The sequence below is a fragment of the Coloeus monedula genome, assembly GCF_965178545.1.
Source record: "Coloeus monedula genome assembly, chromosome: 4".
Classification (NCBI taxonomy): Eukaryota; Metazoa; Chordata; class Aves; order Passeriformes; family Corvidae; genus Coloeus; species Coloeus monedula.
In genome coordinates, this window is record NC_138784.1 from 13,889,259 (window position 1) to 13,903,657 (window position 14,399).

The 14,399-nt window shown below is 44.7% G+C and overlaps 1 protein-coding gene across 1 annotated transcript in view; it reads left to right on the forward strand.

Moving 5' to 3' along the window:
- Positions 1–7,401: 7,401 nt before the first annotated feature.
- The window catches only part of SCUBE1 (signal peptide, CUB domain and EGF like domain containing 1), a gene marked incomplete at both ends in the record, with an annotated part of 186,327 nt that continues 179,329 nt past the window's right edge, over positions 7,402–14,399 (forward strand). Inside the window, 2 exons of the mRNA XM_082279696.1 lie at positions 7,402–7,489; positions 10,252–10,374. Of these exons, the coding sequence (XP_082135822.1) occupies positions 7,402–7,489; positions 10,252–10,374 (211 nt within the window). The remainder of the gene's footprint in view (positions 7,490–10,251; positions 10,375–14,399) is intronic.

Genomic DNA, 14,399 nt, shown 5'->3' on the forward strand with positions numbered 1-14,399 from the left:
TATTATTAATTGAATATAAATTATACAATAATCTACTTGGTTGTCTTTACCGGAATATTAACTTTACAATGCTGCATCCAAGTATTTCAAAGATCCTATTGTGAGATCTATCCTTCTTCCTTAAAAGACAATGAGGAAAAATAGTCCTCTCCCTGTTTTGAACTTTTCTTGTTTCGGAAGCATTATTCTGTTTACTGGGAAACAGTCGAAACTTTTATTTGTCACAGTCCTCAGCTAATCTGACCACGGCTAGAGATGGGAAAGAGTTACTACAGGACCATAGGAGACAGGACCCTGCTTTTTCTCTTTCGGAACCTTTGATTGTGGTGTGGTGCTGCTCTGAAGGTTATTTCTCACCAGGTGAGCCCCACAGTGCTCATGCTACAGGACTACAGCCCTAACTTTCCGCTGCCATCCACCTGATACTCACTGGTCTCTCCAGGTGACAGCTAGAGTGTTTTATAGTATTTTTTCACAGCTGAAGAGGCCAAGGCTCCAGTCACAGCAGGGGAGATGCAGGCTCCCTGATCAAAGCCCATCTCAATTCAGCTGCATTGAATGAACAGAGTAACTGAATTAAAATGCATTTAATTACAGTACAAATGTATTTATATTTCAATATAGGTACCTACTTTGGAATAAAACTTTACTTAGCCTATACAGGTTTTGTCTAGGATAAAAGTTTTTACTGGTAATAGGCCAGGCTTACTGGATAAAGTCAGGGCTTGAACTCAACCACATCTTCAGTAACATGCTTCTTGTTTAAGATTAAGTTTATATGGCAATGGGCTCTTAAATTGTGGATTGGGTGCAGTAAAGACTGTAGCTAAACAAGGGGATGAGTACGTGTTTACACTTGAACTAAAATAAGCACTTTGATTTTAGGAAATCTGTACTACATAGCTCCCACTCCATAGCTGGCTTGGACTTGGATTGGTAAAGGGATTGATGCTCTGACCTGGTGCTTAGTCCTCCAGCTGTTTTTGATGGAAGAGTTTTTTGTTGCTGCAGTAAATTGAACAGATGCTGCAATACAAAACTGTCTAAGCTTCAACAGCATTGGGCTCTCTACATATTACAGAAAGTTAAAGGGAAAATCTTGAGAGCAGCTTTGGTACTGTGGGCCTCCCTGAAGAATGCAGCATTTCAAATCAGTACACAAATCTCACTCTAGCTCTCAGTGGCTGGGTGGGTAGGGAAGGAGGAAAATTGCAGGAGCTGGCTGAATTACAGATAATTTTCCTTCCTGTCTGCAAGAAGGTGTCCTGAGAAATAACCTTTAATTGTTTGTGGAATTGTGGAGTCAGGAAAAAACTTTATTAAAAAGCTTCTGTTGGAATTTTCCTGGAATCTTGTTGCTGCTACTAACATTAAAAATGAAATGGTTTTGGTTCAGGAAAGGTTCAAAAGAATTATTGCAGGAGTCTTACAAGATCTTGCCATGATTTGGCAAGATGTCCTGCCAACTCACCCACATCTGCAGCTGCTCTGCCAGGCTGCAGTTGAAATTTGCAGCCTCTGGAAGTCCTGGGGCTTCTGTGAGTACTTTTGGTTTGTGCTGATTTTTGGGCTATTTTTTTTTTTTTAATAATATTTTTGAGGGGAGAGAGGGCAGGTAGGCAGGGCTCTGAACTGGAAAAAATTTATATTTCACAATATTAAGTCCTCTGTGAAGCTGAATCAGCTTTTGCCTCTAAACCGCTGCCACAGTGTGTTCCACAGAGCAGAGAGAGCTGCCCATGTGGATTAGAGCCATGTTATTTCCCACAGCTGGTTTTGAGCTGTGCTGAAGGATAAAGGGACTGTGAGTGGAGGGCACGGCCTCTTCTCTGTATCCTGCACTATACAATTCCAAGCCTGCTGAGACAGTCTTTGCAGAAGTCTATAGGCAAGAGTAGTCCTGCTGATAAATATGTACATGCTTCAGTGTTCCTTGCATGTTCAGGGCCTTGATTAGACCAGGAAAGCAAACTGATAGCTGACCACAGATCATGGGTACAACAGAAAGCACCTCAGCCTGAGTGGCCAAAGTGCTTTGAAGAAGAGATCAGAGCTAGCTGTAGCCATTTTTGAGAAAAAGTTCACTTTCAAACAATAGGCCAGAAAATGTCTTCTAAAACAACCCAAAAGCTTTCTCTCATCTGTTGAGTTACTAGAATTCTGTTTGCTGTCCTGTGCAGTCCAGAGCAGTTAATGACTATCCAGGATTTAAGATCTAAACTATGATAAGCCTAAAATACATACATCACTACTTTCCTCTGAGTTGCTTGACATTTTTAGAGTGTGCAAACCTGGGTGTTCAAGAGGATTGCATGTTAGAACAGCAGCAATGCAACACATTCCTTGGCAATCACAATAATCAGTGAGATTCATTGTGAGAGTAAGTGAACTGCCAATGCTAAGATACAGTGGCAAGTAATCTGCAGCAGAGTAGGAGCCAGAACTTGTACTAGCACAAGTCACTGTTTTGAAGGCTTCAGTGGAGGAGTCATTGAGTTAAAATTTTCCTCCTGCTCTAAAGCTACTGGATGGACAAAGAGCAATTGGATCCTTTTTCCCTTGTTATTTCCCTTCTGGCTCCCTTATGCCCCCACTTCCTGAAACCAAACCATTTCAGAATGCCACCGCCCATCTCCTTGTGAACAGAAGGACACATCACCACCACTTCTAAAACTATTTTGGCAACAGAGTTATCAAATAGGACTTTTAGAAGGTATCCTTTTCCGCTGTATGTTTCCACAGGTCCTTGTCATCTTCTCCCACCCTCTAAAGTATAATCCCAGAGCACTTAGTAGGCGCAAACTTGTTTTGTGATTTCTCTTGCAGCTTTTACAGGTGTCCCTTACTAATTTCAAGAGAGACTGCAGTAACCAGTCTCCTGTACAACGAAGGTTCTAAAGTTTTGTCCAGGTCTTTATGCATCAAGTCCTTACTCACCTGTTTGAGATGTAACCTTTATCTTGGCAAAATATGCTTTTACTAGGATGGAGTGAGTACCACTAATGGAGAATGTACTCTACTTTTCATGATGATGGTATTTTCCATCTCTTCATTAGTGTTATCTTCTTTCCCTCTCAGTGGTTATAATTCAAGCAGGAGGGGAAAAAAAACTACCATCTCCATTACTCTTTCTAGTAACTCCCTCCTCCCCCTCCTCTTTCTAGCTGTTCAAGCATTTTTCTGAATGGAAAACTGTTCATGAGACAGTTAGGAGGAAAGAAGCTTATGGATTTGTAGACAGTAATGCTCAGTGAGGTGTTTTGAGCCTTATGAGCCTCATGATTCACTGTGTTAAAATAATTACAGGTTTAAGGAAAGGCTTTTGCAGGAGTCTTCATCTCTTTTGGCACTGTGGCAATAAAAGGGGAGGGACAGTTGGATGAAGCAGGTGACAACTTTTGGAGGACGGTGACACCATAGAAAGTAGCTGTCCTCAAGCATGAGGTGATGTCTCTCTTCGAAGTCTGGTACTGATTTACACCTTTTTTTTCCCAGAATATCCAAATTTACCACTACTTCCACAAGGTTTCACACATTGTCTCACTGATGGGAGAGTGAGATAAAACTGATTGTGATCTCACCAAAGCTATGGAATAAATGTCCCCTCGTATCTGTTACAGCAGCTGCTACGTAATTCCCCCTTCTCTCCAATTAGGGAAAAAAAAGAAAAAATATCCCCGTCCTCTTATTCGCTGAATTTTCTTGTGCAAACCTTTTATTATGAATTATGGTGGACTTTTTTTGTTGTTGTTTTTTACTCCCATGTACAAGAACAAATTATTGAATTACTTCAGCTGCATGTTGCTACTTGACTTCTGGGAAACTTACATGCTGTATTTTCCTGGAAAGAAGTAATACAGCATTGAGTATGTGGTGCTATGCACCTCTATTGCCTGTTAGTTTCAAAAGCTTCCCCAAAGTACGTGTAGAAATGCAGAATAGTCTATATTGCTTTGAAGAGTTGGGTTTGCATTGTTCCTTTCTTCCTAGTGGAAAGTATTTTAGTAAAGCTTGGAGATACATGGTTCAGGGTTCAAAGTGTAAGTGCTCCCAGCACAAATTCCGGTACATGGACTCCTTGTCCCCTATCCAAGTGGACCAGGTCTCTATCAGTTCTTTGAAGTACAGTTCAGAAAAAGAGATGAACTGAAGTTAAAAGGGTCAGGGTTTATGTGCCTCACTGGCCTCATGAAAGCCCTAATTGGGGAGAGACAAAATAAGTTTAGTATGTTCTTTTGAGAGGTGCTCTATTCATAAAGTGGAAGACAGGCCCTGCTAAAGTGTGCTTTCACTGCAAATGGACAAGATGAACAGAAGGAAGGAAGAGAAACAGAAATGGAGAGGTAAAGCAATTGGTTCAAGTTTGCACAGGCTGTTCAGTGACCGCTGAGATTCCCAGCCCTATCAATAGCTTGTGCTGCCTCCTGAGGCAGCAGTGGCCCCAATATACAGGTATTCATAAATAGCAAACTGGGAAACCAAACAATTCTGCAGATGCTGTTCTGTCTTTTTGAAGCACTTTTGGAATGGTGCATCTCTGTGAGAGAAGGTGTTCTGAAGGTGGGAGTACTGTTCTGCAATCACAATTCTATTTATGCTCTTCCCTGACATGCAGCTTTTCAAGGACCTTGTATTCTGTAAAGAAATGGATCCTAATAAAACATACCTCTTGTATTATTTAGCATTATTATTATTTTATTGGAATAGTCCCCAAAGCTTTAAGGGCATTTGTATGGAAGAACATTATGAGCCCATTAACATGCTGCAGGCTGCCCAAAGGTTTTCAGGCAGAGCTAAAGTACTTTGGTAGAGAGCTGAAACACTGCAGGTGCTTCCCAGGCTGGGCTGGCTCCACCTGCAGCTCAGGCAGCTTTTGCTTACCCCCTTTACCCAGTGCCCCCATTGGAAGAAGCTGCTTAGTCATTACTTGTAATATTAAATTTTTCAAAGAATCATTTGTGGAATTGACACAGGGATGATGTTAGATGATTATAAACAAGCACAGGAACATAATTACAGGTGGGAAAGGTAGAAGCCCACAAGGATCCCCTTTTCTGAGATGTGTCCCTTAGCAAGGAAGACTGTGAAAAGACCCATCTGGAAATATTCAGCCTGGCATTGTAGATGATGTTCTTTATTGTATGTGATAATCTTGACTTACAGTTCAGGCCCTCTTTTGATAAATACTGTACTTTTGTATTTCCTCATGTGTTCTATCTGTCAGGATCTTGGTTTAAGGAAATACACAGCAAGCTTGCTAGAAAATGGACACCTGATCTGAATGATCTTTAGCTTTCAGTTGTATGCCACCCTCGGAGTATACAAGGACATATATAGACAATGCGATATTTGGATCAAGGGGGCTTCTGTTCCTGAGTGCCATACAGGTGTTATAGATTATAAATGTATAGAGTCAGGCACAAGTGTGGTGATTTCTGTAACTCAACAGATGCAGCTAACATGACACAATACATGGCAGAGAGCGAGTCACCAAGGCAGTGAAAGTATTTTGTTACTTTAGCAAACTTCTTTATTGCACTGTGGCTTTTTAAAAAGTTGAGATAGTTGCTTTTTAGACAATTCTAGTGGATTCCTTCACGAAATGTAAACTTTTTGGACGATTTATCCCATGATAAATTTTAGTATGATTCCATGAAATGGAATGAAAAGGCCAATTGTGAAGTATTTTTAAAAAAACAAATAGGAAAAAAAAATATTTAGCCTTACTTTTCACCTAGAACAAAACTCATTCGTTCAAAGTCTTGGAAAAGAACGGCCCTTGGGTGGCTCTTGGTCACGAGGTGGCGCTCCAAGGCACCGGGTGGTCCCTCTGGGGACCTCCGCGGCACGGACGCGCCGTGTATCCATGGAAGACTCGGGCATGGAATCCAACGCTGCACCTCAGCCGGGTCACACAAAAAAATAAGCATCGGGATTTAAACTAGCAATACCCCTAACCCCACCCCTAAGGGATTAAGGACGGGAATGCCGAAAGTAGAGGTGTAAACACGCAGAGAGCAAACAGCTTTGGCACCGTGCAGTAGCGGTTTAGTTTTATTGGAGGGTAAAGACCGTGGTGTGGAGTTCTGCTAAACATGCGGCTGGGCTGAGCAACTTTTCGTACATTTCCTTCCCATCTCTTCGAGCTTGAAAGTACTTAATTGTGCTACTTTCTGGGCAAGGGTATTGTATCGAAATATACGTACATTTGGGAGGAACTTGTCAAAAACAGGCATCTAAGGCTATGACAGGGTGTATTTATCTTCCAGATGCCGAGTGAAGCTCGCTCACGACAAACAGCCAGCCTCGCAGGGGAATTAGGAGTTGAAAAAATCTAAAGTAGCAAAGCATTTCAGCAGGGGGGTATCTGTGAAAGAAAGGTGTAAAGCAAAGAGAGGCGGCACGGCCGTACCAAGGGATGTCTGCCAGCTATTTCAGTCCTTTAAAGACAGTCTGGAAAACTAGGGTCATGGAGCTTGCCTCGGAGGGGGGAAATGTCTCATGTTTGGGTTTAAAGATGAAGGATTTTCGCCTCCAAGGTGCTGGTGACAATGACACTTATATGACCGTCTGCAGCAGAGATGATTTTGGGGAGAGCATCTCCCCTGGGCCGGGCCAGGGGGTCACCTGCGGAGCCGTGGTTGGCCCGAGTGCGGGGCTTGGAGGAGCAAAACCAGGGCTGGAAAGGGGCACTGGCCTCCGCAGCAAAGCCCTTAAAACGCTGGAGGAAGCCAGCGGCTGGTGATGATCCGTGGCAAGCGGGAACGGAGTTAGCCGAAGCTAGGAGGTAGGCAGGGGAGCGGAAAAAAAAAAAAAAAAAAAAAAGTTGTCTTTTAGCCTGAGCCCGGGAAGGGGGAAGGATCCCTGGCCACGGTTGCCAAGGAGATGGGCAGTGTCCGCCGGCCTGTCTGCCCTCACAGCCGCGGCGTGGGGGTGTCCGTCTGTCCGTCCGTCCATCCCCTGGCGGCGCCCTCAGAGCCGGCCCCAGCCGCGGGGGGGCGCAGCGCTGAGGGGGGCGATGCTGAGGGGGGCGATGCTGAGGGGGGCGATGCTGCGGGCGCGGTCCTTGCGGGTCCCTGCGGGTCCCTGCCGGCCCTACCTGTCGGGGCAGCAGCGGCAGCGAGCCGGGCGCTCTGCCACGCCGGGCAGCGCCGCACGCCCCGCCAGCAGGCACCGCCCGGGGCAGGGACCGGCTCCCAGGCGCGCCGAGCACCCCCTCGGCGGGGCGCGGGGGCAGCCGCGGGGGCGGCTCTGCCCCCGGCCCGCCCCGGCACCGCCCCCGCCGCGGGAGCCCCGGCGAATCAGCGGGGCGCTGTCAGGGCGTCAGCGCCGGCGGCTCCGCGCGGCCGGCCCCGAGCGCGTCCCTTATCGCAGACAGGGACCGGGGATCGCATCATTATCATGGGCACTGTTTGCTTTTCGCGGCGCTGCTGTTTGCTTTTCGCTCTCGCCTGGGCCGGCAGGTTGGCGGGAGGCAGCGGGGGCGCAGGTAAGAAGAGGGGGCTCCGCCGCCGTGCCGCCTTGCCCAGGCGCGGGCGGCGCGGAGCCGCGGCCCCGGGGGGACTGTGTCTGTCCGCTCTCCTCTCCCCGCTGTAAGGTGTTGAGGGGGAGGTCACTTCTCGCTGCTCATAGCGCCGAGGGTGTTGGAAGTTGCGGTGGGGAGGCGTTTTCTCGCGTGTTTGACACAGCCGGAGCCGAGGGATTTTTGCAGGGAGAAATGGGGAAGAAAAAGTTACTTTCCTTGAGTGCCTACGAGATAACTCTGTGCTGAGCCCTGGAGACTCCGCAGAGCAAGCGTTGGCTGGGATATCTTCACAGGTTTTCCCTATCTGCGCATTAACCCGAAGACCTGGTGTTAACACCGGCGCTCATATCAGTTCAATAGCTGTAATGATACTTAGTCTTTGCTTCGGTGTTTAAAAAAAACGAACCAAAAATCGAACACCCCCCAATCCTATCTGCTTTGGAATGTTGCAAGCCCAAAGTGATTTCTGAAAGAAATGTATGTGGGCTCTGAAGTTGTGTTAGGAGAAATCTTTTAAGGTGAAGTACGAGCGGGGGCAGGCGGCGGGGGGGAGGGTGAGGGTGTGGAAAAAATCCCTGTTCCTCGGATAGAGGAATTTAAATGTAACAAAATGAACAAAGTCAGCCTAGAAGTTCTTGAAGTCGAGTACTGCAATGTGAGATGTGGAGCAGAGCAGGGGCTCATACTTGGTTTTGCCCTTTCATTTGACTCATTGGCATTCACGCCTGACTCCCAGGCATCCTCTGGTTGCTGTGAAATGTCCCCCTTGGCTCAATGCAGTTTGAGTTTTTGACGGCTTTATAAAGAGTCCAGCTGTCACTTTTGCTGATCTTGATGGGAGATGGGTGCCGGTTTAATGACTCAAAAGTATGAACCAAAGCATTAAAAAAACCCGAGACCAAGCCCCCCAAAAAACTTCTTTTCTCTTTGTGCTTGACTGAATCTGTGCCTGATCTGGGCAACACCTAAGCTCATTCACATAAATCACAGCTAGATCTGAACTGGTTTAGCGGTAAAAATAAAGGATTGGACAAGAAAGAAGGCAACAGATTACAGCAGCTCTGCCTTACTCCGGAAAATTACGACGCTCGGTGTTCTGTTATCCTCTTTCTTCAAAAAACAAAAACCAAAACCCCTACAAAAACAATAATACAGAGTCCGGGCAATTCTCTCGCTGGGATTCCAGAGGTGCCCCGTGGGGCCGCCCTGGTCTGCAGCGCTAAGAGAAGTTCTCTGCTGTGTGCCATGCTGCAATGTCTGCTTATTCTCCCCTCTCTAAATAGCCCCCTCCTGCTCCCGGTGACTTTGAAGGATCCGTGTGTTATCACTGGAGATGGCTGAGTGAGCACTTCTGAAACAATTAGCGTTAGGATTTCAAGCTAACAATAAAACTGTTTTCACTTTAGTGCACCTTTTTGAGGATCTGTTAATCTAATTGGCATGAAACCAACTGCACATGCCTCTCGCTGGATGCCCGTCTCCCTCCCTCCCTGCCTCCCTCCGCAGCACCCCTGTCTCCTCGGTACTCCCTAATCATAAAGGGGGGGCTGTGCTCTGTGGAGCTCTGCGGGTCCCTCTCCGGCTGCTCACCCGCTCCCCTGCCTGCCTGCCCGTGTCCTGCCGCGAGCCCCGGCTGTGGCGTGAGGCGGGGAGGAAATCCCTGGGAGGTGCGGGATTGACACCACGGCCGCACTGCCGGCCCGGCCCGTGTCCCCGGGGTGCGGTGGCATCGCAGCCCCTGGCGTCGGGCGCTGCGGGTGCCGGGGTGGCCGGGGAGCGGCTGGGGGCAGTGCGGGGGGCGGGGCAGCTTAGGCAGGGCTTTAAGTGTTCCCATGTTCCCAGCACACCCTATCCCTGAATAGGTCGGAGTTGGTTTTGTTTTTTTTTCCTATGCTCACTTCATTAACATTCCCACGACTACCAAATCTCCACTCTGTCTCATCCTCCTCCCTCCCCATCCTCTTTAAATTCGGGGGAGAGAACGAATGCCCGTCACTGCAATGTTTGTAAAGGCTGCCTACTCTGAAAACAAGAAAAGCGGTCTGGGTCCCCCCTTTCAGAGTCAAACTTACCCAGTAAGGAACCCACCCGAGCAGGGGCCGGGACGACTGCTGGGACTTTTTTCCTCCTAAATGAGTGTTGGTCCAAGTAGATGATGTTATTGCAGGTTGCTTTCCTCCACACTACCTTGCCGAGTTTCATATGGTCTTCCATTTCTTTTTTTTTTTTTTTTTTTGCTTCTTAGTTAAAAGTATTAATGTGGTTTTGCTGTTCAAATATTTCTTTCTCCCATTCCCCCACCAGCATAGTTTATTTAAACTAGGGTCTATCTTTATAAATTAAGAAAATCTCCGTGCTAGAACATGTAAGTGGTCTTTTTTCCTCCCCTTATTGGTAATTTAAGCATTCTCTTGTTTTACTAAGATGTGGGTCTCCAGTACCATAGTTATACAGTGGAAGCTAATTTCTGGTGTCTAAGTATTTAATTCATAGTGCAGAAATGTGAGACCGAGTCCCTCTAGCTCTGTGGAGCAGTGCTTATAAGTGACTTGAGGAGAATATCACGTTGGCTGGTTTAGTTATTTATCCTTAGATGTTCTCGTTTCCAGCATGACACTGGGAAGGCAGGCAGGCAAACAGCTTCAAGGGGAATATGTATCCTTGGTGTTTTGTGTTTCGGGTCTCCCTTCTTATCTGTCCCCTTGGGGTTCCTTCTGTGCTTCCAGATGTTGACGAGTGCGCAGAAGCTACGGATGACTGTCACATCGATGCAATTTGTCAAAACACACCAAAATCCTACAAATGCATCTGCAAGCCGGGCTACAAAGGGGAAGGGAAGCAGTGTGAAGGTAAGGACAGATCGGCTCCTCTCCTGTCTCTTCTCCCCTCCCTTCTGTTATTTGTTTGCTCTTTAAAAGCTTTTGTAAACAGCTGAATTCCTGAAACGATTAATGCAGATTTACAGCTGCTTAACCTCAAATCTGGGTGTTTATTGGCAAGCATCCCCCTGCTGCTTTTGCTAATTGTCCAGCACTGAAACCTTGTGCCCGCCAGCCTGCTCTTAAGAATAAAATAAAAAAGGGGGTGAGAGGGGGTGGCGTTCCCCACTGAGGCGATTCTCTGACAGCACCAGCTCCTCCTGAGCAGTGTTGGGCCCGCTGCCCTCGGGTCTCGAAGCACCACGCCAAACACGTGTGTGTGGCACGGCGATGGGATGGGATGGGATGGGATGGGATGGGATGGGATGGGATGGGATGGGATGGGATGGGATGGGCCGGGCCGGGCCCGGCTCCTGGCCAGCTCCCCGGCAGAGAGCGGATGGAAAGGACTCGCCATTCCGTACAAGTTACAGAAATCGAACAGGATGCTGGAGTTTGCTTCTCTTTGACACTCTACATGTGTCATGATATCTTTCTAGTCCATGGAACACTATTTTCAAAGGAAGCTTTTCAGATGACTGTGCTTACACAGACTTAAAAAAACTTACTTTACTTCTCTATGTCCTCACATCAGTTTTGTAATTGAAAAAGACCCAGCAGGTTTTATTAGGCTCTGTGTACACTAATATTTTGGATTTTATGTACTCCATCTTGTCTATTGAATCTCAGTGGAGAGATTCTCTGGTGAAAAGAACCAATATTGTAATCATAGCAAAATGCCTTACAAATAAAAGATGCAAGATTATTATTTTTTCCTACTTGTAGGTGCTTAGTAGGTATAACATTTTCCTTCCAAGTCTCTCTCTTTCTATGACAGAATGGAACTTTTTAAAAAACATCAGTTTTTTAGAAAGTCAGTCCACTGAAAAGATTGAAGACATAGAAATTACTTTGGTCTACAGAAATCTGAAACCCCATATTATTCTCCATGGACCTCTAAAATGTTGGTTCAAGTGCCTTCATAAAGTATTTTTGTGGTTGTCCTATTTTTCTGTCTTGGGCTTAAATTGACAGAGACAAATTCTGACTGTCCACCTTTTGGTGCTCTAGCATCTCTGAGCTGCTGCTCTTCTGGAAGCCAGATTTTCTTCCTTGCAAACGGGATAATCATTCAGCACCAGTTCTTTCTCTATTCATCCCTTCCAGGGAAAGAGCTACAGAACTCTGAGAAAATGTACTCAGGGCCGCAGCTGTGGGGGTTACAGCATTCTCCACATTGGTACTTGTTGTATTGGTTTTCTACATTAAAAGTTTCCTTATGCTTTAACTCTTCGTATTTTAGTTGTTGAGCTCTGTTTAGTGGTAGACATGGGTTATGCTTATCTAATATATGTATATCTCTTTGCCTGACTAGCCTTGGCTCAGGAAAAAACGAAACAAAAAACCCAAACTCAGTAAGTAGTAAAACCCAATATTGATCTTTGTACTGATGTACAGAATAATGGAACATCTGTGTCTGATTTCAAACTCGTATCTAATAGGAAGTAGTGTCTGGCAAGCCTGGTAAGTAAAGCAAAGTGGGGCAGACTGCAACTCATTCTGCATGGATGTTCAGCACTAGTCAGGTAATGTAAGCTGTCTAAGCCAGGTATTACTGTGCATGATATATAACTTTTTTATCCAATATTATGGTAACAGTTCTAAAGATTTTGCATCAGCTCTGTGTCTTAAGTCTTAGAATGTCAAATTTTGGAAGAAGCAGAAAGCAGAAAGGGACAGTGGAGGTCTAAGATCTGCCTCAAGCCTGCTGTACATGGAGAGTGGATTTATTCTGCATCTTGAGGTTAAGTATGTGAAACCTACAGAAATAAACAGACTAGCTTAATTGATTGGTTTTGAGTATTCTGTCACAAGACCACCTCAGTGATCAGCTGTTAGAAGTTACCTTCTAAGATGAAAGCAACTGTTAACAAAGATGAAACCCACTGGATAGTTTTTGTCGTTCCAAAACCAAAACTAGGTCATTAAATGGTTCTTGGTCTTTATAACTGGGCTTTTCAAAACAAGCCTTTTGATCAGTGAAACTAGTTACCTATGAGGAAATGATTTTGTTGGATAATGAGCCTCTTTGGGTAAGTTTGTAGCAATCTACCTGTGTTGCTTCATGTCTGAAGAACATTCGTTATATCCTAACTGACTCGCTTATAGTCCAGGCTCTCATACAACCAGATTTTACTAAACAAGTAGAATTGTCATTCATACAGTACAGTGAGCTTAAAGACATTATACTATCAAATACCTTCTGATAAATTTTAGTGAGCTGCCAGTTTTGGTTGTTTTGAGGCATTGCAATTAATTTAGAAATATGCATGTTTGTTTATTTTAAACAGTAATCTTAAGTATTGCTTTTGTTCTCTTAAAATCCATTTTAGAGCAAGGGGTAGAGTATGGGAAATAACATCTTTTAGATGATTCTTAGGAGCACATATTTGTACAAACACGTCCTGTATATCAATATGTATTTGGGTACTCTTGTGTATTTATTTATAGTTTTTCTGAACAGTGGGATCTGGAGGCCAATGCAGTAAATATGGAGCCCAGCCACTTGTGCAGGATTTTGCTCAGGGTTTGCTGCTGTGAGCTGAAGGGTGGGGAGAAATACATTTGACACAAATATTTCTTTAAGGACATGTGGAGAGCTCTAGCAGCAATTATATGGAAATGAAACATTTTCCTGCGAGTCTGTTAAGTTTATTCTGTAGGGAATTTCTTTCTGAACTTTGATTTTCTCTCAAAATGTTTTTTGGCCTGGGTTTCTCCAGAGTTTATGAGGATTGAGGATGACTTCTCAGTTCATGGATCTTTTTATTCCCTTTTTTTTCTGGCTGTCTTTCTTGCCTGAACCACTTGACCTGTTTCTTTCCACAGAGCATAGTTCTTTCTCCAGACAGAAGAGTTCCTCATTCTTCCTGTGCCCTGTCTTCTGCTTCTCTCTGTAGATTTCAGTTGACCTTTTCCTTTCTTTAATTAGGTATCTGTTATGCTTGGTAAAGACTCCTGGTCAGCATTGCCATGATATTTTCCCATATCACATAATGTATCAGTATCCTCTGAACACAAATTCTCTAGCTGGCATTTTCATAGGACAGAATAATGTGTCCAACCCAGGTAATCTTTAAAAAATAATTGCTTTCAATTCTCCATTTCTAGTCAATATACAAAATCCATTAATTGATAATTAATTAATTTACTTGTCCTGTCACACCTGCTATTACCTAAGAAGTCTTCCCCATTGTGATTTTAGTCAGGATCTTAAATGCAGTGGGCTGGATTCAGCTGAAGGCATGATCTTTCATGGTCCATAGGACTTTATCCATACCTTCTCAACATTGAATTTTGGCTTCCCCATGGGGTGGTATCTCAACAAAATTGTGTCAAAGCAATGGAAATTCCAGAAGGGTCAAAAGGATTCCAGGTCCTGGGGTTCCTTATGCCTTGGCAGAGCCTTTTTTGTCTCAGATCCAATGTTGTGTGTTTGTAGTTTTAGGATATTCTGTCATTGAACAGTGTATGAAGGGGTTTAGCTCCCAAACCCAGTTGTTTGCGGTTTTTACTCCATGCTACTTCTCTGACTACTCCAAACTCTCATGCCATTAATGGTTAAAATACTCTGTATAGTTGTTGGTTGATGTTTGTCTGTGACCATTTTATATCCAGTTAGAGTTAAGTTTGTTTTATAAGTTGATTTTCCCCTTAGTGTGACTGTAATTTCAGTGAGTTTCTCTAGCTATTGGGTTTTTTTCTTTTGGATTATACCTTACATGTAGGACCCCTAAAACACGTTTATTGGGACCTAATTCTTCTGGATTGTAAAACTCTACTCTGAGCTTTCCCATATTGCCTGAGGTTTTCCTCTTGGAGCATTTTTCTGCTGTCTTTCATTGTATTTTCATAACTCTGCTTCAGTTCTTTTAATAATTGATCTCATACAGTTG